The sequence below is a fragment of the Anoplolepis gracilipes genome, chromosome 2, assembly GCF_047496725.1.
Source record: "Anoplolepis gracilipes chromosome 2, ASM4749672v1, whole genome shotgun sequence".
Taxonomy (NCBI): Eukaryota; Metazoa; Arthropoda; class Insecta; order Hymenoptera; family Formicidae; genus Anoplolepis; species Anoplolepis gracilipes.
In genome coordinates, this window is record NC_132971.1 from 10,664,996 (window position 1) to 10,689,461 (window position 24,466).

Consider the following 24,466-nt stretch of genomic DNA (forward strand, 5'->3'; position numbering starts at 1 on the left):
TAATTTGCGAATTCATTAGTAAAAGAATATGTTTGATTAACATTATTTGATTACTAGTTTTAATAAAAAGTTTGTTCGATTATATTCATTCGTGCTCGTTTTAAGTACCGATCCGACTTTGTACTTACCGTACTGCCGCAAAATTACATGGAAATTTTATAAATTTGATATATATAATATTTAATAGATTATTTACTGTTGCTATAAAAATATTTATAGTAACAGTAAATAATCTATTAAATATTATATATATCAAATTTATAAAAGTTGTTTATAACGTTACAAAAAAAAAAAAAATCCGATGAATATACGCTACAAGTTTACGTAAATGTGAACAAATGTTCACACACGTGCTAAATCGTATTTTCCTAATCTACATCTATTCCGACCTCATTTTCACTTTATAGTCCATTATATTGTTTTTCTTCGTCACTCTCGCAGAGAGAAACGGCGGAGATATTATTAAAATTTTCTCACCATCGATGGAATTTCAATAACGACTGTCAAAGCAGCCGTCACGTCGACTGGGAGAGAGAGGAGGGGGGGGGGCATTAATTCCGTTGACGACGGAAAAGTTGTGCGCGTGCTGAATTGCAGTAATCCGTGAACTGTTCACGTCACGAAAAATCACGTCGTCGTTCTCGCGCCGTCTGAAACGTGCCGTAACATCTTTCCTTCGAGCCTTTCATTTGCAGCGCCTCTAAATGCTATGGCAAATGGAAGATACAGACGAGCGGTAAAAAAAAGTAGCAGAGAGATAGGAAAACCTGAGACGAGGCACGATCGAGCGTTATCTCACGGAGCTTGTTATCACGTAGACAAGCAGTGAATGTACAGTTCGCGATGTTTTACTAACGAACCATAACACATTATATAAACAATGTATTTTAAGTAGGATAGACCTCGGGTAAGATGGCCATAGATTTTTCAAATGCTAAACCTATACTTTTATTTTTATTATTTTTTAATAGTGTTTGACATACATGGTAAAAAATTTTGTGTTAAATTTAACACATTTCTCGTGTCCCAATTTATCCACTCCAATTTTAATTTTTTTAATGTTAATTTAACAGAAGATAAATATGTAAACAAATAATATAAATAATATGTAAAAAATTAACACAAAAATATGAATTAGGGTAAGATTTACTTGTTAATTTTGTTGTTTTAAACTCTTAGAAACGGTGAATATTAACTCAATGCAGAAAAGTTAAAATAACATAACGACAGTATGTTATAATTAACATAAGAGTATGTTAACAATTTAACACAAAAATTTCTAGAAAAATACAAAATGTTTTTTACCGTGTACAATATATAAGCATTGGCCATTTTAGCCAACTTTTAAGGAAAAGATGACCATATAGTGACGGAAAGATAGCCATAATATTTATAAAAAAATAGTGAAAACAAAAATAAAAATTATAGGTCATATAACAATTTACCTATCTGTATAATATGTCTAACGTCGATTACGATAGCTCAACTGTCATTTATTCGACGTTATAACAGCTTTTAGTGGACACATGAAAAACTTTGCAGGTAGTCAACAGTAAAAATATGATACAAGATTCAAAATATCGTTATTTCGAACAATGTATGCACATAAACTGCTGTAAATATCGATTATCTTTGATAATGACTAAAAAAGCGCAGTATGTAGCGATTATTGAAAAAATTACAGCCTATGGCCTATCGTCATACTCTAGTTTACCCTACATTTTTTTTCAATATTAATATAATAACTAGAGAAATGGAAGGGTAAGGCCACGATTTTTCGCTTAATTGCATAACTTAAGAGGAAATTAAATATTTCGTATCGTTCGTGGACATTAAAAGCGAGGCAAGCTTGGCGCGGTGGTGCGAATGCAAATTATCATTTCAATGCAAATGCTAGGCCGATATTATTATAATGAGCTTCCCCAGCGACAATGTCAGGTGCCTTTGCTCGCGCTCGAAAGCTCGCCGGGCAAATAATAATGGGAATAAAGCATGCTTTCCGGACAGAGTAATAACTTTCAGTTTCCGCGATATAGCCGAGAATAGGCGAACGTCGTTGGGAGAAAAAAATGGAAAGTTCTCTTGAATTTAAAGTGAAATAATACAGATGGTATACGTTTTCGTTTCGACGCTTCCGGATCTGTTTCGATTTGATGATATCGGGATAGACATTTTTTTTATCGGCAGCCTTCTGTCGTTTTAATTAAGAAAGAGATTCGAATTAAGTTTACCACGCGAGAGAACAATCCATTTGGCTTCTTTGTTATCGGCGGTTTATGTAATTACATTGTGTTAATCGTGACAAATTAAAAGCGGAGCGCGTTAACAGGAGACCGATGAGCTCGCGAAAGCTGGTGAATTCGCTTTTACATACAATTTCTCTCTTTTTTTTTTTTTTTTTTTTTTTTACTCCCCTTTCCTTTTGTCACCTTGTCCTTTACATTATATCAGGTATCGATGGCTCGAAATTTTTTCCGTGTTATTGCGAGATCACTGCGTTTAATTACGAAAAAGCATGAGAGAGAATACAAATAATAGCCAGTAGGATGTATCCTTTGCGTTCGCGAAATTATGAAACATTCGGAAACTTTTTTTCTCTCTCTCTCTCTCTCGTTATTTGTCACGTTGAATATATTCCGTAGGGGATTATACTCTGTAACTTTTTGCATAATATACGGGATTAATAAATTTGTTCCCATTATGTCATTCCAGTTGTAGATTTTCTCAGCATAAACGATAATGAAGCCGAGTTCGACTCGCATATCGATGCGCGCCACGATTTTGCACTTTCGTATACATATATAAATTTGAAGTAAATGAAAAATATTTCGCGAAATGGGGGAAAGCCGAAATAGGACAGGGAAATAAAACCAGCAGGCAGTAACTGCAAAAATGGCTAACTCGTGTACACACATGATAGTGCAGTTCCCTTTGTGCCCGTTCCCAAGCAGCCCTTGGGCGCTACTGCCGTTTTGCAAATAAATCAGAATCTATAGTCTAGCTATGTGTTCGCAACAAACTGGAACCGTGGCGCTTTTCCCTGGTGCATCTCTGCCATATGGTGCTCCCTCTAGTACGCCTTATTCGCGATCCAGTTTATGATTAATGAAACACGCGTATCGATCAATTTTCATTAACTTGGCATTAAATAAATAAATCCGCAATAAGAGGAAACAGTTATGATACGATAAGAATTTTATAAATACAAAGAACTCTCTCTTGTAAGACTTTATTATTTCTTTCTTATATAAAAAAATAACCGATATGAAAACTAGAAATTCGTTAAAATATTAATATAATTATTAGGAATGTTTTAGTAATAATTGTGTTTATTTTACGGAATTTTAAATAATAAATTAAAATTTTTTGTAATTTTTGTTTATCTAAAAGGTTGATTATAATTTTGCGTTGCCGTATCATACGGACGTTTTCAATTAATCAAGGTGGAGGAAGAGAGGCCTTTGTAACCATAGCGTTATACAAAAACACGATGAAAAATATGGCAGGGATAAGAGCAGATTGTAATTCAGCTGCATGAAACTTTCGCGAATGACAAAGGTTTTCCGGCTGGAAGGATTCTGACCTGAAAGAAGATTTTCTCAGTACAAAACTACCTATTCCAACATTCAGCGCAGATGCGGCGCGACTAAAATACGTATATCAGACCGCACAGAAACTTTCGCGCATATCCGCCAAACTGTGGATGACTTTCACTCGTGATGAAAAACTCAAATCTGGCAAAAGAGTTTTCCGCTCAAAATTGACTATTCGAATATTTAATATGATTGTGGTAAATTTAAAATTCCAGCTGAATCGAACTTTCTATATGTGAAGGAAAACTCATTAGAGCTAACTTCTACGCGTTGTAAAACATTCAAGTTTGGAAAACTGTTAGGGTTACAATGTCTATAAACAATTTTAATAATTGATGTAAAAGCGCACTCGTCGAGAATTTCAATAAGAACCTTTTTACATGATGAAAAATTCGTTAGGTAATTATTTCTTGTTATATAAAATTTTCAATTCTCTGTTTGAGATTTTATACACGAGAAAAGAAATTTATTAGCTCTTCTCAGTATCATAGAAAAATTATCATATACATATATCATATAAAGACATATATAAAATAAGAAAATTAAAAAAGTACAGATACACATATATTTAGTTTGAATTATCTTGATATTTAATGTATGATATGTAATATTGATATTGATATCTAAGGTAAACTAGGATATGATGGCCATAGGCTATAATTTTTTCAATAATCGCTACGTAGTGCGCTTTTTTAGTCATTATCAAAGATAATCGATATGTGCAATAGTTTATATTGCATACATTATTCGAAATAACAATATTGTGAATCTTATATCATATTTTTACTTTTGACTACTTGCAAAGTTTTTCATTTGTCCACTAAAAACTGTTATAACGTCGAATAAATGACAGTTGAGCTATCGTAATCGACGTTAGACATATTATACAGATAGGTAAACTGTTATATGACCTATAATTTTTATTTTTGTTTTCACTATTTTTTTATAAATATTATGGCTATCTTTCCGTCACTATATGATCATCTTTTCCTTAAAAGTTGGCTAAGATGGCCAATGCTTATATATTGTACACGGTAAAAAACATTTTGAATTTTTCTAGAAATTTTTGTGTTAAATTGTTAACATATTCTTATGTTAATTACAACATACTGTCGTTATGTTATTTTAACTTTTCTGCATTGAGTTAATATTCACCGTTTCTAAGAGTTTAAAACAACAAAATTAACAAGTAAATCTTACCCTAATTCATATTTTTGTGTTAATTTTTTACATATTATTTGTATTATTTGTTTACATATTTATCTTCTGTTAAATTAACATTAAAAAAATTAAAATTGGAGTGGATAAATTGGGACACGAGAAATGTGTTAAATTTAACACAAAATTTTTTACCCTGTACTATTTTGATAATATAAAATTTTATTATCTATTAAATATTTTCCTTTTAATTTCAATAATATAATTTAAACTTCAGTGAAGCTAATATGTCAAATACTATTAAAAAATAACAAAAATAAAAGTATGTTTTTTTGCATTTTAAAAAACTATGGCCATCTTACCCGAGTTTACCCTAATTTGACTGGATTAAAATCCAATTTGGATTTTAAAAAAATTGGATCGATCTAGAGAGAAAATATTTTCTACACGATTATAAAATCTTCGAGTGACTATTTTTCGTTAGAAAAAAATCCCGCAAGTGGAAAAGAATGTAAAATTGACGCGTTGTCAGCGGAGCGTGCGTTGCGAGGAGAAACTCGGTGAGTAACTTTCGCTGTAAAAAAGTTGGAGATATATTTATACGGTCAAAGACAAATCCACCGCGCGTACGATTGTACAGTTTCTGGGATAAATTTGCGATTCGCGTTACACGGTCCATAAATCACAAAACGGCCGCGCGAATGGGAGGTGAACGTGAGCGTTCGAAACGCGAAATACGTTCGCGGGATTGTAAGTCTCTAACGCCAAACCCGCTTTCAATCGGGGGAAGGGTAATACATCGCAGTTTTAATCTCCCGGGTACAATACGCCAGCAGTGCGATACACACGGCCCGCAATATTGACGAATAAATACCAGAATAAACGGGGCTCCCGCGCCCGAAGCTCGATTAAAGAGCGAAATTGGAAAATTCGACGGTGCGGCTGCTTCGTAAAGGAAATCGCGGGATATCGTTTGATCGCACGCGATCGCATGGGATGTTTGTCAGGATTTTTTTTTATTTATATTTTACACGTCACGCAAAAGACGCTTTAAGAATCACATATTTTCTATAGATTATTGACAACCATGTTTAATGGATTATTTCAATATTGAAATGTCGAGATTAATTTGACGCAGATTTAAATGCTATTCAAGTTTCATTTTTATGACAGAAGAATTGACTTTTATTTATCTGACAGAAGAAATAAATGTTATCACGATCGCCATTCAGATAGTAACATTTAAATTTCTTCTTTCTTCTTTTGATTATCATTTCGTTGAAGTTAGCAATTATTTGTGAGGCTTCTCAGAAGACAAGCTAATTCGATGCTGTCGTTGCAAGCGATTTCTATAAATCGCGGACGGACTCGAGTTACGAAAACGACTCGAGGTGAATTTATTCGGCCGTTCCTGGCGACAGTATCGATTGCGAAACTTTGGAACTACTTAAAACTTTCTTTACCATTTTTCCTTTCTGTTCGAACTCTTCTTTCTCTCGCGATTCGACTCATTTACAGTTGGAAAGGCTGTTTTTTCACGAGATATCGAACCGACTTGCATTACATGCCTGAAATTCAAGCTTGTTTGATATTTTTAGATGATATTAGTCTTCGGATAATATTTCGTGTCTATACACCGTTGGTTTTTCCGGTATGAATATCGTTAAAATTGAAAGAAATTTATATAAAATTATCTATTTCGTTAACACTATTAAACAAAAAAAGTGATAAAGTGTGGAGTTTCTTACAAATGACTTAAAGAATTTTAAGAATAAAATTGTAAATTTGATATCATTCTTTAGAATATTATTATATCGCGAATGGATATCCGACGATTAATATAGAAGCCATTTTTTTGTGATATACTTTGTTGGTAAAAAGATGAGAAATTTTTGCTTATTTTCTTGATGAGTTTTTTATTTTTATTAGATATTATCTAGAAGAACAAAGAAAGAAAGAGTTCAATTCATGATATCGAGTAAAATGTCAGATGATACATGTCGGATGTGTGTTCAAATATTATTATGTTTAGTTAATGAATATTATTACAATACATTGTATGACAAGAACTATGAAACGTTCAGTGCAAAAATGAGATAACTCTATGATTTATAAAGATCAATTTAAATATGAATACCGTCGAAAATGTACCTTGCAAATTATGGATTGACCTCGTTCTCTTTTACTGAACCTTTCATTATTTATGTACGGTTATAGTATCATGGAGATGGAAGAGAATTGGAAAGGTCATTGAGTCATAGATTATGGGACGTCAAGGTTTAAGACGTTAAAATTAAAGATAGAAAAGAAAGTGAAAGAGAGAAAGGTAGGTCGTTGGTTTTTGATAGCATTTAATAAATAATTACATTTCCGCAGTGTTAAAATTAATTTGACGAAAACACCGATAACTTTTAATAATTCATCAATATTTTTAATAATTACAGTTTCATAAATTTAAAATTTATATAATCGTATTTTACGATCTCTATAATTCGGAAGAATTTTCTTAGACCACTCAGTATCTTGTCATGTACGGTACATATAGAGATTGATTATTTAAATGACATGTGATAAAAAAATATATGCAATATATAATATGTGATATTTATTTTCACATTTTATACAATCTTTGTATACAGTTATTACATTATACTCTCTTTACATATTAAGTCTTTTTGCAAAATATAATGTGAGAATTTTCTAAAATTCTTATTTTTTTTTATTTCAGTTATATTCAACTTTACATTTATTTCAGTTTATAATAAACAAAATATATTAAAATATACAACATATTTTTTGCTTTATTCAAGATTCATTTTTATTATTGCCTAAAACGTATAAAGTTTGAAGTTAAACATTAGCTATTAATATTAGCTATATTATTTTTCATTGTTATATTATTATCATAATTTCTTTTAATAACGTTTATATGTATATGTAAAAAACATGCAACACTTTTTTACGCTGTATAAAATACACTGGGTAGATATATAATAATAAAAATTCGATATGGAGCAATCGTATCATCTTGATAGTAGAAAAGAAGGATCAGAATAGCTCCAGGCGTTCTAAGTTTGTTCTTTTTTCAACCTGGCGTAAATGCTCTAGTTTCCTTTCTTGTCGTTCCAGTCTCTTACGTAAAAAAAAAAAAAGAAAAGAAAAAATGTGGTCAACATAAGATTCTAGATTGCAAACTTGGAGATTTCAGAGTCAGAGAATCCGGAATCACCCGGGAATCTAAGAAACTTTTGGATCTACATGCAAAATGCAAAAATCTCGGAATCCCCGATACCCATCTTATGTTAGACGGTACCCAAGACGGTATCTAGCAAGTCGTGACGATCAGCATATCCTGACGGAAACTCCATTCTTCATACGAACGTTTCTCGAGTTACCCAATTACCGTGGACGGATTGTTGACTTCTTTTTCCACTCGTTTTCTTTGACGATCGTTTTCTCTGTTAAATTTATAATCGACGAGAATGGAGGAAGGCGATGAAGCGCCGATGCCGCCGATCGCGGAGGAAATGGGAGCCTGTAGCCACTCTCGTGGATTCGGAAGTACGAACTATTTGGTAAACACGAATCCTAACAAGTTGAATGGCAAATTGTGTGATACAGTGTATCGCGAGGCTGCGGTTTGCGAGAAACGTGATTTTACAAGTACGCTTCTGAAGCGTTATTCCTTCTCTTATACAGGGTGTCCGATAATTACCCGCCCCACCTCTCTAGAGCTGATAGAGCAGGTCAAACTGAACATAAAAGTCCTCTATCATTTTGCGATTTGCGCAATAATTATTAAACTATTAATTAAAAACGCTCAGCGAACAATATTACACGTATTAATTAATATTTTAATCATTATTGCGAAAATTGCAAAATGCTAGAGGACTTTTTTTTATGTTCAGTTTGATCTGCTCTATCTGCCCTAGAGAGGTGGGGCGATTATTACCGGACACCCTGTATATATACGTCTTATATGTATATAAATATAATGTCCGTAAAAATCCATTTTAAAAATTAAAATAAAAAATTATTAAAAATTCACCAATACGATGCATAACAAAAGCAGTAATAAAATTGATATGTAAAATACAAATATATTTAAATTATGAATACGGGTCATAAATAATTATTGTATTACAATATAATTATTACGTTCTATTGAATATTTTGTTTTGTCCTTTATTATTATTTAAATAAATATTTAATGTAAAGATTTTATTTATTATAAAAATCCTAGAAAAAGAAAAATTTTTAATGTAAATTTTAATTAAATTGAAAAAATATATATACAACATTTGTATGTACATAAATTATTATAAATATATATATATATATATTTTTTTAATACTTTTAAATAAAAAAATTAAATACATTTTTACGTACATATAATTATATAATGTAAAATGGATCACTATCTTTCAGAGAGATACGAGGAAATATTTTTACAAACGCCACATATGTATAATAAATTAAATAAATTACAATTTGTTTACCTCACATTGGTTCCATCATCGCTCGATGTTTCCCTAGATCTTCTCTTTCTCTCGTGTTCATTTTTTATGACTTCTTTACTGCACTCATGCACATGATATTTAGTTTGGAAAATACGATTAATATGATACACGACACTCTCGATATTGATGACATGACGCGTATTATATGACAATAGAAGAACAATATGCGGGAAACGATGATTATACACAATTACGATTCGTTTCACATCCGAAAATTGGGTGACAAAATTCGCTCGCGGCGACATTACGTATATCCTTGCTGACAGTGACGTCGCACTGACGCTTTACTTACGCTACACTAACACTGATATACTTTTCGTGATAATATTGAATGACGCCAACACAATTACTCGTTGTAATTATTACAATTAAGGATTATTAGTAAAATACGATTATATAAAAAGGAGGGTAAAAGCGAGAATTTTTTTCTATCTTTTCGAGCAGATTTAGTTTATAGACCTCAAAGTATATATAACGTTAGTTAGAAATTTAAACGATAAAATAGCTTTTATATATAGATATCATTAACATTTATTTCGAATGGATATACAATATATTGTGTGAAATATATATTTTGATACATAATCGCTGTAATACTGTCATATTAATCGCGAAAATCAATCGCACAAACCGATAATCGCGAAATGTAATAATTATGATGAATGATTACATTTAGCAAATCTCTTTGTACTTCTCATAATTGTGTTTGGAATGATAATACTATGACACAGCATCTCGCATCGTTACTTTCCTGAATAGCGTGAATCTCGCTATTCGAATGATAACGAGGTGACTACGTGTTTACAAAAGCGCGTTATACACAATAAACGAGTGTCGTATAAATTTTTAAAAATTTATAATTAACAATAATTATTAACAACATATCATGTGACTTTTCATTACTTTAATTTATTATGTTTCATGAAATTCATTCTTTCACGCAGGAAGTTTAAAACGTAAATAATAGCATGTTATACATATTTGTGTGTGTGTGTATGTGTATATATATATATATATATATATATATATATTTACAATATATATAAAATACATTATCAATATTTTGTATGTCGCCGTATTATTTCTCTCGAAGTACGATCGCGATAAATGTTGGATCGCGATGCTAAATACAATTATGTTTTATTAATATTATAATTAGTAATTATCAACTTATGTGATTAATTAATATTCGCAATTATTTCAACTAGCAATTCACTTCTATAGTATCGCGCAGCCAATATTATTATTTTCGAATTTTTCAGTCATTAAATATGCAAAACGATTTGGCTCTTATTATATATATATATATATATATAAGTATCATAAAAAAAAGATTAGTTTTATTGGACGAAATCACTAGACTACCAAGATAGAATTTAGATGGACTTTACTGAGGAACAAAATTATAATACGTTTTGTTTAACATATGAACGTCGACAAAATAACAAGAATTTCTCTCTCTACTTGTCGGTCGTTGTCCTTTTCTTCTTCTCAATAACTCTCATCATAATAAAGATATCTATTATACACATGTTGCACTGACATACCATCAAACATATAAACAAGGACGCGTTGCTATGTGTGTGTGTATCTCATAGTTACTACATTGGTTACTCAATTGGTTATATCAAATTTATTTTAATATTTATCGATGCATATCTTCAATTTTATGCTTATGCGTTAATGATATGTTGAAATACGTATTTTATGTGATTTATTTGATCAAAATCAATTGCATGAATCGGCAAAGTAATAATATACCCTTGGATATCGCATTCTATGACGAAATCTCGTACGCGGAGACGTTAAAAAAAAAAAAAAAAAAAAAAGTGCTTTATATTAAAAAATAATCGACGATAAATTGCGTGACAATTTCTTGATTTAACGCGATATTATTTTATAATTCGTCGAAATTTCGATATAGCGAAATATATATATTTCGGGAACATGCTTGACTCTTTCTCTCTCCCTCTTTATCTCTGCCTGTCTCTGTCTCTTTTCTGATCGTAGTTCAGGGATGGGCGATATTTCGGTCCATTTGCCGCGTTGCTGCGGTGAGCCTGGGGGATTCGAGATTGTATATGGGGCTTATGGGGCATCCATTCAACACTGTTTCTGCGCGTGCATGGGCAACGAAACACCATTTAAGCGCCCGTGTATCGTCAGCTGGTGCGGAAATTTCTTCCACGCTTTCAACTCTCCCGTTCGTTCGCGTCCGTTATTCTAAATTAATATGTGTCAGATTTATTACATCTAAACGAATTTTTACGGCAGCGAAAAGTTAGTTTAGCATCATTTTTCCGTATCTTCTTGAAAGAGAGATTTTCAACTTTAAATATTTCATTAATAATCAATTCTTATATTGAAATTTCGTTATTAGTCGGAGCATTGAATGAGTAATATAATTTTATCATTGATATTTTTAAATTTATATTTCAAAATATTTAACCGTTTCTCATTGTTAGCTTCGTCAAAATATATATTGATACAAAAGTTATATATATCTCAACGTTTTCTTTATTTAAAATATTTATTTACAATTTATTTAAGAAAATAAACAGAAAAAGGAGAAACTTATTTCATTGTTGCCGAACATATTTCCGTATTTCTCCGAAAACATTTTCCTGAAAAATCATGGAGAATATCTAAAGCGCGAAAATTCTTGCAACCATAAAGGACTGCGAACGGTTACAATCATGAGGCAGATTGTTCTTCTTTTGCGTCGTCACCGATGCGATCGTTCTGATTTCACCCTCGGTTGAGGCGGCGAGAACCTTTCGCGCTGCAGAAAGGATTGCGGAAATCTACCGGAGCATTCGAGCGACTAGAAACTGGCGATGGCCAGCTTCTTCTTGCCGTCTCGTCCGTCAATTGGAAAAACGCCATCGCTAAACTTTTTCCAATCGCGCTCGGGCACGAGTAAAATATCGAGTAAATGCGCCCGCGGTAGCGCGAGCACCCATTAATTCGATGGAAAGTACGCAGGAGATGGTCGGAGATGGAAAAGCCGACTTTCGCCACCTGTTCTTTTCCGGCCTAGGAAGTTCGCATATATAGTACAATTTATTGGCGCGTTCCTATCTCGAGGCCAGGTGAAAGCAGAAAATAATAAAAAAAAAAAAAAAAATCAATCGATGCAAAGTGCGCTAAAATCGCAATGTCTTCTGAATCGGTGTATTTTGTTTTCTCTTAGATAATTTCTTTGTGGAGATGCGTATCTTCAGGAGATTATTATCTCTGATGATTTTAACGTATTGTATTAAATTATATTGGAAAATATAAAAGAGAAACTTTTAACCGACACACGTGTAATATTTATTTATTTGAAAATAATTTTCATATTTATTTGAAAATATGAAAAGCAAACCTTTGAACAAACACATATGATATTTATTTATTGTTTTCAAACTCGAGATCATCGAGATCTAAATGGTTCTCGTCGCTACGCGTTGCCGGCACGAAACGGAAATGCAAAAATGATCGTCAACCTTGAGCGTCATAGCTTTTTCCTGGATGTTGAGAGACCGGCCGTTACAATTTGAATGGCCGGTTGACATTGATATTGACAGCCAAACGGGTATCCAGTCGCGATGCATATACATGAGCCGGTCACCGGGAAATATCTGCTCCCGTATCCGGTTTATGCAACGGGAAAACGTTGCGCCTGAGTGCATTGGTGCATTGTATTGCGTCGCACTCGTGCAAAAATCATCGCATGTTACGTGTACAGTATACGTCGCATTACATTAACAGGGAAATGGAACGTTGCGAATGCATCCATCCATCCGTTAAAATGAAAAAAATCATTATTTATTGCCGGCCACGTCTGTTTAAATTTTATTTATTCCAATTTTCGAAAATAAATCTGTAATTTTGTTGAAAATCGCGACAACTGGCAAAATGAATTATTAAAGCATAAGCTGAAATAATGTATTTTCGCCTGCTACTTTTCTTAGGAGAGAGGATTATTTTGTGTTTAAAAATAATATTTACACTTTGAAAAAAATAGAATGTTTATCTTATTTTCCATGCAGGTTTATTTTGTCGATTCATATTATTTTCTGATATTTTATGATATATTTGATAATTTATTTTTTTTTTGTTTATTTATTTTTCTGTCGCTCTACTCTCTTTCTCTCTCTCTCTTTCTCTGTAGCGTCATAATTAAGACAAAGTTTTTAAGGTTTGACGATGTAATATATCGCGTCTAAAGTAAAGTACATAAATTAGTTTATTTATTTTTCTGTCGCTCTACTCTCTCTCTCTTTCTCTTTCTCTTTCTCTGTAGCGTCATAATTAAGACAAAGTTTTTAAGGTTTGACGATGTAATATATCGCGTCTAAAGTAAAGTACATAAATTAGAAACTTGATCGCGATACCTTTACTCTTGATGCATTACAAGCAACACACTATCAACTTGCATTCAATCTGTTTTGTTACGCCTTCTATTACCATTAGTTTGTAGTATATTTTACTTCTCCGCCTTTGTGCGGGCCATCTCGTGGCCAACATTTCCGCGTCCGGAATTAGCTTCCATATTGGTCCTCGTGGTGTCTATTGGTAATCGATCGAATGCTCAGCCAACCACCATGAATATGCACGAGAGAGTACTTCTAGAAAACGTTTCAAGCCAACACACTCCCGTCGAATGTGCGCCACTACCCGGCTGTTTGATCATCGTGTTCCGCGGCACAATGGAAATTTGCAATTTACTTCGCCGGTTTAGAGCCGGAAATCCGAGTTGGAAAATACGCGAATATAATGCCACGTAAAATACTATGTACGATATCCAATAAAGGATGCGATCAGCGGGGGATTATAAAGAACTCTTTGAAAGAGCTCTAAATCGAATTTCTCTTTCTAAGGGTAACCTTAATTCACATGATATATAAACTAACATGAAATTTATCGAGTTGTGAACTTGTTATAGAAGTGAATTTAGTAAGTTATTACATGGAAATTATCATAGAAGAGAAAGAAAAAAAAAACAATGATTGTTTGTGATAAATATTTAAGGGTTACACTACTCTTGCGTGCTGAAAAATGAGGCTTTTTTTAGGAATTTTTTTCTCTACTACTAATAAAACAATCAAAGTAGAGTTTTTCAGGGTTTATTATATGTGTTTTAAGGTATACAAAAATATTTTATATTTAGCCTTATTTTTCAGCACGCAAGAGTAGTGTAACTCCTTAAAGTGTCCCCCGTATAAATATTTTAATAAACATTAAATAACTACAATATATTAGGGTAAACTAGGGTATGATGGTCATAGGCTGTATAATTTTTTTAATAATCGCTACATAGTGCGGTTTTTTAGTCATTATAAAAAAAGAAAATCGATATTTACAGTAGTTTATGTGCATACATTGTTCGAAATGACGATATTGTGAATTTTATATCATATTTTTACTTTTGACTACCTGCAAAGTTTTTCATGTGTCCACTAAAAACTGTTATAACGTCGAATAAATTACAGTTGAGTTATCGTAATCGACGTTAGACATACTATAAAGATATGTAAATTGTTACATGACCTATAATTTTTATTTTTGTTTTCACTATTTTTTTATAAATATTATAGCCATCTTTTCCTTAAAAGTTGGCTAAGATGGCCAATGCTTATGTCGTACTATTTTGATAATATAAAGATTCTATTAAATATTTTCCTTTTAATTTCGATAATATTACGTAATTTAAGCTTTAGTGAAGATAACATGTCAAACACTATTAAAAAATAACAAAAATAAAAGTATGTTTTTTGCATTTTAAAAACCTTGGCCATCTTACCCGACTTTATCCTATAGGGTAAAATAGAGTATGATGACCATGCGGAAAAGATGTCTATAGGCTGTAACTTTTTCAATAATCGCTACAGAATGCGCTTTTTTAGTCATTATAAAAAAAGAAAATCGATATTTACAGTAGTTTATATGCGTACATTATTCGAAATGACGATATTGTGAATTTTATATCATATTTTTACTTTTGTTTTTAATTTTATATCATATTTTGATTACCTGTAAAGTTTTTCACTTGTCCATTAAAAACTGTTGTAACGTCGAATAAATGACAGTTGAGGTATCGTAATCGACGTTAGACATATTATAAAGATATGTAATTTGTTATATGACCTATAATTTTTATTTTCGTTTTCATTATTTTTTTTATAAATATTATGGCCATCTTTTCCTTTTATGTTTTGCATTTTAAAAACCTATGACCATCTTACCCGAGTTTACCCTACATACATTTTTTCACGCAATGCGATGTTTTTAATTTCATATCATACAATTTTTGTAAAATTTTTCCAATTTGCAAATTGTTTATTTTCTTCTTTTTTTTATGTTACGCAATATTTCCTAAGCAGAGATAATACATTTGGGATATAAATCATTTTTATTTGAACAAAAAAAAATATTCGCGAAATCGTTTCGCAATTTTGATATTTACTGTCGGAATAATATTTCAATATACGTTATACGATACTTTGTAATCGAACTCCCTTTGCAGCTTTGCTACCTCAAAATCGCGGGTCTTATTACGTGTGCAATTTCATATATTTTTTTTTATTCGAAAAATATAATTCGTATTTGTAACGTCAAATAACGTTCGATTTATGGCTCCGTTCGTTAGCAGCGACGACGATTCGTTCGTAGTTCACGCACAAAAGCTCGAGTGTACCCATTAGCGAGATACTTCGGGATTCAGTTGAATGCGAGAACCACGTTTAATGGCGGGGAATGCGAAACTATCGATAAAGTTTCCCGTTTCCGACCGCAACGCAGAGTCAAAGAGCATCGTTCTCGAACTTCTAATTCGTAATTCGACTTTCGCGCCGCGATGAGAGAAGCAAACGACATAACTATATAATAACCATATTTCAACAATGTTCTACAAAGCTTACACTTATATATCCCTTTTAACATTATATATAATTATACATAATTATTTTAGAAAAATGGTCACAATATTTTGAAGAAAATAAGCAAAAGATATTATATAGAATTCGACGAGCAGCAAGTATATATAAAATCTCGATTAAAGGTGGAAGCAATTCTTTTTTGATTAAATTTTCTTTTGTATTTATTTTGTTTAAATAAAAGCAACCTCTCTCGTTTTTAAATTAATTTTAAATTAATTTTAAAATTTTATAATAAAATATATTTGTATATAGGCCTCTATTGCATGCTCAAATTTCCAATTACATTAATTAATTTAATTGTTTGCATTCGAAAACGCGTGAATTAATTTTACATATTTACGTTAACGAATAAATGTATAAATATGAATAATTGGCGATATTATCATCGATCACGATTGCGTTACAATTGTATTACGTTTTAAAATATTTGCTATTTGCGAAATACAAATTGTCGAGGCTTGTCACGTTTATTAATAAACGCATTTGTTAATAGATTCGCTCGTGCTTAAGCCTAGTGTCATATCGTTTCGTTCGAAAAAAATTAAATTATCTCCCGGTCGAGGGGGTTCTACTTCGCGATTACGATTTTAATTATAAACCGGAAGTTAATCCCATAGGGTGAGCGTTGTTATCCGGACTTGATTCGAGCGGAATTAAGTGAAAATATTTATGAGCAATTTACACGTGGCCGATATTGCACGCTGCATGTTTCACGCCGTGACAACGCACGCGCGTCGTCATCATGTCGCTATACTTCGTCTGACTTTGTCGCGAAAATTAAATGCGGTTGCCTCCCGTCGGGCTTATCCCGGTCGGAAATTTCCTCTGAATTATTGACGAACTGCCGCTTTTGACTCTTACTGAAAGGCGCGATGGCAACCTTTATTCCTCGACTAACACGTGGTGTAATAATGAATCTCGTGATAACCGAGATCCGTTTGGCAATAAAACCGCGTCTCTCGGTTCATCAACTTTTCATTATATCGTTCATCCATTACTGCGAAAGTTATACTCGAATAACTAACAGAAAAATTAATTTTGATTTGTTAAATTTTTCATATTTTAATACATAAAAATCGCCCACATTATACATATTATGACGCTCGTATGGCTTTTTGTACGTCAAACTCGATAATAAATTTGCACAAGCCATGACAGAAACAATACTGAAAAAATTTAAAAAAAAATAATAATAATAATAGCGCAGCATATGAATTGAGCAAAAAGCAAATTTCAAGCGAATGGTTTCAGTAGAAACCACGATTGTGGTCAGACATGGCTGACCTCTCTCACTTTTACTACTAGCTTCCATTACTAACGCTACGCCATATTGAAGGCACCCTGCATTAGACTAAACTACGTCTATCCCACGCATCACGTTGCATCAAACGTGCAATAAATGTAGAATACAAATGACGGTTCTGTGCCCTTTTAACCTTCGAGCGAGCTAAATGTCACTTTAGAAAAGGGACAGGTGCGCCCTATATGTTATACATAATTTCTGAAATAATACATGACACTGAATCTTATATGTATGTGTACGTGTATTGAGTTAAATAGAAAGAGTTAAATTTCTCAAATATTAGTAAAATTAAATAAATTTTTAAATAAAGTTAAATTTAACAAATTCAATATTATATAAAATTTAATTTATTTATATAATGACGTGTGTGTTATGATTGCGTCATAACAATGTTATGAAAGTTATAAAATTTGTAATAAAAGCAAATAACAATTTTAATTGTTACAGCTGTGTAACACATTTTTTTCTTACAATACCTTTTTAGCTTAATATTATTTCATTCACATTTTTAAGATACTTTTGTAACTATGGTGTAAAAAAACAATAAATTATATTTGTATATATGATATATAATGTGTATATATGTGTGACGCAATACACATATATAATATATGCATATATGTATATAAAATATAGCATTTGTATATAATAGTTTGATAAAATCTTTTTATTTATATTATCATGTAGAAGACAAAGCTTGTGCGAAAGTATTGTTCAATAAAAGCAAAACGACCTAATATTTTTAAAACTTTGTTCCAAATACAAAAGCTGAAAATTGGCCGAATTTTGAGTATATAGGAGATAAAATAATATAATGTAATTTTAAGTGATCGTAAATTAAAAGGCAATCATGAAAATTATCGCAAACTATTGTATTACGAAAAGTGTTTTCGCGAGATTCCCACATTGAGAGAAATGCCTCGCATTCGCGTTATTTTGTTTCTCAAATATTGTACAACTAGCCAATGTCCGGCGAAATTGGAAACAGTTATTACAAGTCGGGCATCTGCACGCCATATACTTAGCATGTCGTGGTGAACGGTAACAGCCTGTGCCAAATTCCGAATGTTTGGTCAGCTCGCATTAATGTTTCCTGGAGTCCCCGGAGAAGCCGCTAGTCGATAGTACTTTACGAGGATTGCAAGTAAGATATTAATGCATTGGAGAGTCAGTATTTATTGATTGAATTTTGTGTACGAGTATGTTAAAAAAACATACTTTTTTCTGTCTGTCTGTCTGTCTGTCTCTCTCTCTCTCTCTCTCTCTCTCTCTCTCTCTCTCTCTCTCTATCTCTCGATATACATTTTGTATGTAGTGAATCTAGAGAGATGTGCAGATATTTTTTCAAATAATTTAAACAGAAGTTAAAAATTAAAGTCGCTAGTATTCAATCAAAAAAGTGTCTCTCTCTATATATATATATAATAAAATTAAATTTATTGTTGTGCATTATTATTGTACATTCGTTATAATTTTAATATACTTGTGTTTTCAAATCGTCAAATTGAATTAGCAAATTTACGCTTTCTTGTCCCAATTTTAAGGTTGAGCGATCAAAATCTAATCCAGGCGAGAAAACATACTAACGGGGGCATTCATATGTATCGTCTATCTTAAATTGTTTTGCTAGGGCTTCGTTTGAGAAAAGCGAAAGAGTTGAAGAAAGGAAGAATCGGAATATCTTTCGCTCGGAAAACGTTGAATATTTTAAGAGGGAAAATAAAAAGTGGCATACATATATAGGAGAATACGCGCAGAGGACTCTGAAAAAAACAAAATGCGTCTTTGACGTCGTTCAACTTGGTTGAATCTTTTTGCATACCTTTGATACCCTAGAGTACTTGAAAGTCCTTATGGCAGATAAATTCGAAGATGTAAAAGGCGACTTTTGGTATTATCGTATAAAGAGGCTGGAAAAGCGTATTTAAAAAATTCGGCTTGACTAGATACAGATTTTCTGCAACGTTCCGAGCGATTTTCGCGAATTTAACGATAAACCGTGCGTTACATTCGCTCGGAAAATCAGGGATTAATGTTGATATTATTATTTCAGGGAGTTCGAATATTTCACGTTGTCATGAGATACAGTGTATGAATATTGTATTTCTAACGATGAAAATATAGGGTAAACTCGGGTAAGATGGCCATAGTTTTTTAAAATGCAGAAAACATACTTTTATTTTTGTTATTTTAAAATAGTGTTTGTCATATTATCTTCACTGAAGCTTAAATTACGTAATATTATCGAAATTAAGAGGAAAATATTTAATAGAATCTTCATATTATCAAAATAGTACGACATAAGCATTGGCCATCTTACCCAACTTTTAAGGAAAAGATGACCATGATATTTATAAAAAAATAGTGGAAATGAAAATAAAAATTATAGGTCATATAACAATTTACATATTTTTATAATATGTCTAACGTCGATTACGATAGCTCAACTGTCATTTATTCGACGTTATAACAGTTTTCAATGGACACATGAAAAATTTTGCAGATAGTCAAAAGTAAAAATATGATACAAGATTCAAAATATCGTTATTTCGAACAATATATGCACATAAACTGCTGTAAATATCGATTATCTTTGATAATGACTAAAAAAGCGCACCATGTAGCGATTATTGTATCCTGATAAAAAAATATAGTTGAAATTACCATAATTTAACTATAATTTATAGTTCCTGAGTATCCTGAGACGCCAAGCATATCAAATAGTGCTCTTTACCAAAAGAAACTAGTTGATGTAACGTTAAAATATAGTTTGTAAAATCATAATATTTATTTCGTGTAACTGTATAGTTATGGTTGTTATTACTCTAAAAATATTGTTAAACTAAGTATGAGATTGCAAAGTACTATTAATAATATAGTAACACTTTCCATTATTAAAGTTGCGATGACTATATACGAATAGTTAAATATGTACTATTTTTTTTTTCATTTTTTACTAAATAAGAATTGAAATTATTAAAATTTATTGTAAAAAGTTTCATTGGTTCTTGGTACTATGCGTACATGATTCATATTACTAGTATTATAAAAGAATTTACGATAAAAATGAGTATCCCGACTATAATTTTTTTACCATGTAATTATAGTTAATTTTATCATTGATTTTATTATCAGTGTAAAAATTACAGCCTATGGCCATCATACCCTAGTTTTACCCTATATTCTTCGCATTTATTAGCAAGTCAAGAATCGAGTATCAAAGTTTATAAATGTTTAAACTACTAGTGCTAAAGTAAATAATTAAAGAGAAAGAAGATGGAAGTGAAAAGCTGTTTTCTCTTGTATATCTGAAATTTCCCGGTGATGTTTAATAACGCAACTTCAACACTCGATTGAATGTTTAACAACGTGTTTCCGGAAATTCCAAACAATCGACGTTCGAACGCGAAGGCAATCAAATTTTTCAACCGCGAAATTTTTCGATTAAATCTCGATTCGCGCGAACAGGGTGCGCGCGGAAACAGGGTATCATTGCGGGCGTTTTATTGTTGGCCGGCCGGCCAACCGATTTGTGGAAAAATCGACGGATCTCGTTCGCTCTGTTGCGCACGGACGAATAAACACGGCTCCGACCGTAATCCGTCTTTGTACGTGCCATTTGCCTTTGACGTTTCACCGCCGCGAAGGGCGCGCGTTGGGCTATTGATGATAACGGCGGCAGTGTTGTCCTGAGTTGATAACGGCCGAGGGGAAGAGGGAAGCTTGATAACGTTGCACCCTCCCTCCTGCTGTGGACATACAGTTTCACGGGCGAGAAATAATGAAATTTACCGTTGACGAGACGAATGGTGATTAATGAGCCGCGCACGCAGGTGTGAAAGCCTGTCGACAAGGGCTGCGCGCGTGGTACATTGCACGTTGCGCGTAAAAGTACGGAACGAATAACGAGCTGGGTGGAAAAGATCAATCGAGATACAATCGTGTATATGTATATCGTGGATGAAAGACTATATATAAACTCTGTTGACGACTTTCTCGATCAATTTCAGATTGATTTTTTTCCAACGGAACAATCAGGCCGAGCGCGCCCTATTACATTTTATTTTTAACATTGAAAATCTCTTAATGATTAAATATTACTTATTTTGAATTATTTAATATTCACTCTCCTTCTTGATAAACGAATAGATAATGAAGAGTAGCTATTATTTGTATCAATGATTAATTTATTTGTATAACATTTTAATCGCTCTTTTTAACGTGAAAAGATACCTTTCGCAAATTTTTTTCTTTTTAAATATGTATTTAACATATTTTCTAAGTTCGACCGTGTTGTTTCTCAGCTCTTTGTATCATTAATAATGCATCAGGAAGTCGGAATACTGAACAGGGTCTATTTCATGTTTCAGCTTACAGGCGAAAATAATGAAGTGGCTCTGGATAATCGTTTTGGTAGCTCTGGCCCTGCCGGCTGCCGTGCCACGGAAAATTCACAGAAGCAAACCCAGTGAGTATACATTTTTTAATAAACGTAAAGTCTCATATATAAGCGATTATATCGCAGAAAAATATTATTGCAAGAAACTTCTCACATTCATTTATTTTCAACTAGTGATATCCTGCCTCTTTCAAAGAATTATTCTCCTCTTTCGCTGAATAGGAGATATTTAAATTTGACTATTATACTTAAACTTTACAACCGAGAAAGGGATATTCGTGGTACTTTATACATGAAGAATGTATCGTATAATTATTGAGATTTGATCAAAGCGCGTTTTCCTAATCATTATCCTATCGTGGTTATCCTCGATTCGGAAAATTTTTGATGCATCGCGAGTCAGAAAATTCAATTTCTATTATGGAATTCGCATTATGATTGAAGAAGACTGCTTGTTTCTCTCTTCGCGTAAGCCGATTCCGAAAGAGAGGCATTGCTGTCGGAAGTACTTTACAGAAGTTTTCGATTGTAATCGCAAACGATAGTTTTACGATAAATCGCCAAATCTTTGAATAATCTAAAATATAGTAGAGGCGAGGAAAAAAAAGTATGTTTTTATTTTTTTTTAATGTACACGAAAACACATACACCGGAAAGGCAACTGAAAAGCTATCGTACAACTGTTTGAAGCAGTATCCTGGGAAATGTGTTGGGAATGTTGTTATCCTGGTATTATTGTTATCAGATAATTTTCAAAGCGATAGGGAACTTCCGACACATGTGAATAAACGGAAAATTTTATTTAATAAAAAACTCATTGTAACTTTGAAACATTTGTATCCTCTGTTATATTTTTATCTTTCTTTATTGTTATACAGGATGGTCAGAAAGTTAAAAGAAAATAATTGAGAAAAAATTTTTTGCAAAATTATTATTATGGAATACAATTTTTTTATACGAGGCTATGTATTCAACAAAAATTAATTTTGAAACTTTTCAATAATTTTTACGCTTTTGAAAGTATCAGTATTAGTCAAGGTTTTATAAAATATTATTAAAATAATTTTATAAATAATAATAAATATTTTATAAATACTATTAAAAGTTTCAAAATTAATGTTTTTTGGATGATTTATTTTGAATGATCCATTGAATGATCCTTAATGGTGACTATTAATACATAAAAGTACATTTTCTCATTTATAATAATAAACAATTTAAAATAATTTAAGTTACTAAACAAGTTATACAATATACATATATATCATAAATTTTATTTTTTCAGTAGTAAATTTTCAATGGAGAATTTTTATATGTTTCTATGCATATTTTAAGAGATAAATGTTTCAAGATAAAAGTTTTTAATGTATGACATGAGGTTCAACAAGCTTGAAAAAGTGTTAATATGTATGTCAAATTTTCCAATTCTTTAAATCAATTTTATTGAAAACAAAGCTTTGTATAAAAAAATTGGATTCAATTTATTTTTGCACCAGAACTACCTTCTTGTCGGTTACATCATGTTTTCTCTCCGTCCTGTATCTCATTGTCTTGATTGCAAGATGCACTTGGTTTCGTTCTCGCGCTCTTGGTCAAGATTTTCCCTCTTGTTCTTTACAAGTGTAAATGAGCGGTGTTAGAGAAGAGTTGTCAGCCCAAGCCGGGCCTTTATCGTCGACAGATGTCGGTTATTGAGAGAACGTCTCTCTTTTTGTTTTCAGCGCCTCGACTGTACGGCGACAATGTCTCTGTCGATTTAATAATGACCAGCAACAGCAAAGTGCGACAGAAGATTGTGGAGATACACAATTCCTTCCGCATGCAGGTCAAGCCAACTGCCGCCAACATGCTTGTGATGGTAAGAACTCCATTTGTATTCTCTTTTAACAAGAAAGATCGGGACTCAGACAAATAAATTTCCAGCGCATTCGAGACTAGGTGTTGGACGACGATTATCCGTCAACATTTCATTAGGAAAAAAATTAGCCCTCTAAAATTTCGTCGAAAAGATTTAATTTTGTACGCTGACGTTTGGTCGTTCCATGTAGGGTAAACTCGGGATGATGGCCATAGGTTTTTAAAATGCAAAAAACATACTTTTATTTTTGTTATTTTTTAATAGTTGACATGTTACCTTCACTGAAGTTTAAATTACGTGATATTATCGAAATTAAAAGGAAAATATTTATTAGAAATTTTATATTATCAAAATAGTACGACATAAGCATTGGCCATCTTAACCAACTTTTAAGGAAAAGATGGCCATAATATTTATAAAAAAAATAATGAAAACGAAAATAAAAATTATAGGTCATATAACAAATTACATATCTTTATAATATGTCTAACGTCGATTACGATAGCTTAACTGTAATTTATTCGACGTTACAACAGTTTTTAGTGGACAAATGAAAAACTTTACACGTAATCAAAATATGATATAAAATTAAAAACAAAAGTAAAAATATGATATAAAATTCACAATATCGTCATTTCGAATAATGTATGCACATAACTACTGTAAATATCGATTTTCTTTTTTTATAATGACTAAAAAAGCGCATTCTGTA

At 32.0% G+C, this 24,466-nt stretch overlaps 1 protein-coding gene across 3 annotated transcripts in view; it reads left to right on the forward strand.

The window, feature by feature from the left end:
• Window positions 1-24,466, forward strand: part of LOC140676043 (cysteine-rich venom protein kaouthin-2) — a 67,294-nt gene that overhangs the window by 25,367 nt on the left and 17,461 nt on the right. For all 3 annotated transcript variants that reach the window (XM_072910680.1, XM_072910682.1, XM_072910681.1), the window contains 2 exons: window positions 21,868-21,965; window positions 23,618-23,754. In XM_072910680.1, coding sequence (XP_072766781.1) covers window positions 21,884-21,965; window positions 23,618-23,754 — 219 coding nt within the window. In that variant the 5' untranslated portion in view covers window positions 21,868-21,883. The remainder of the gene's footprint in view (window positions 1-21,867; window positions 21,966-23,617; window positions 23,755-24,466) is intronic.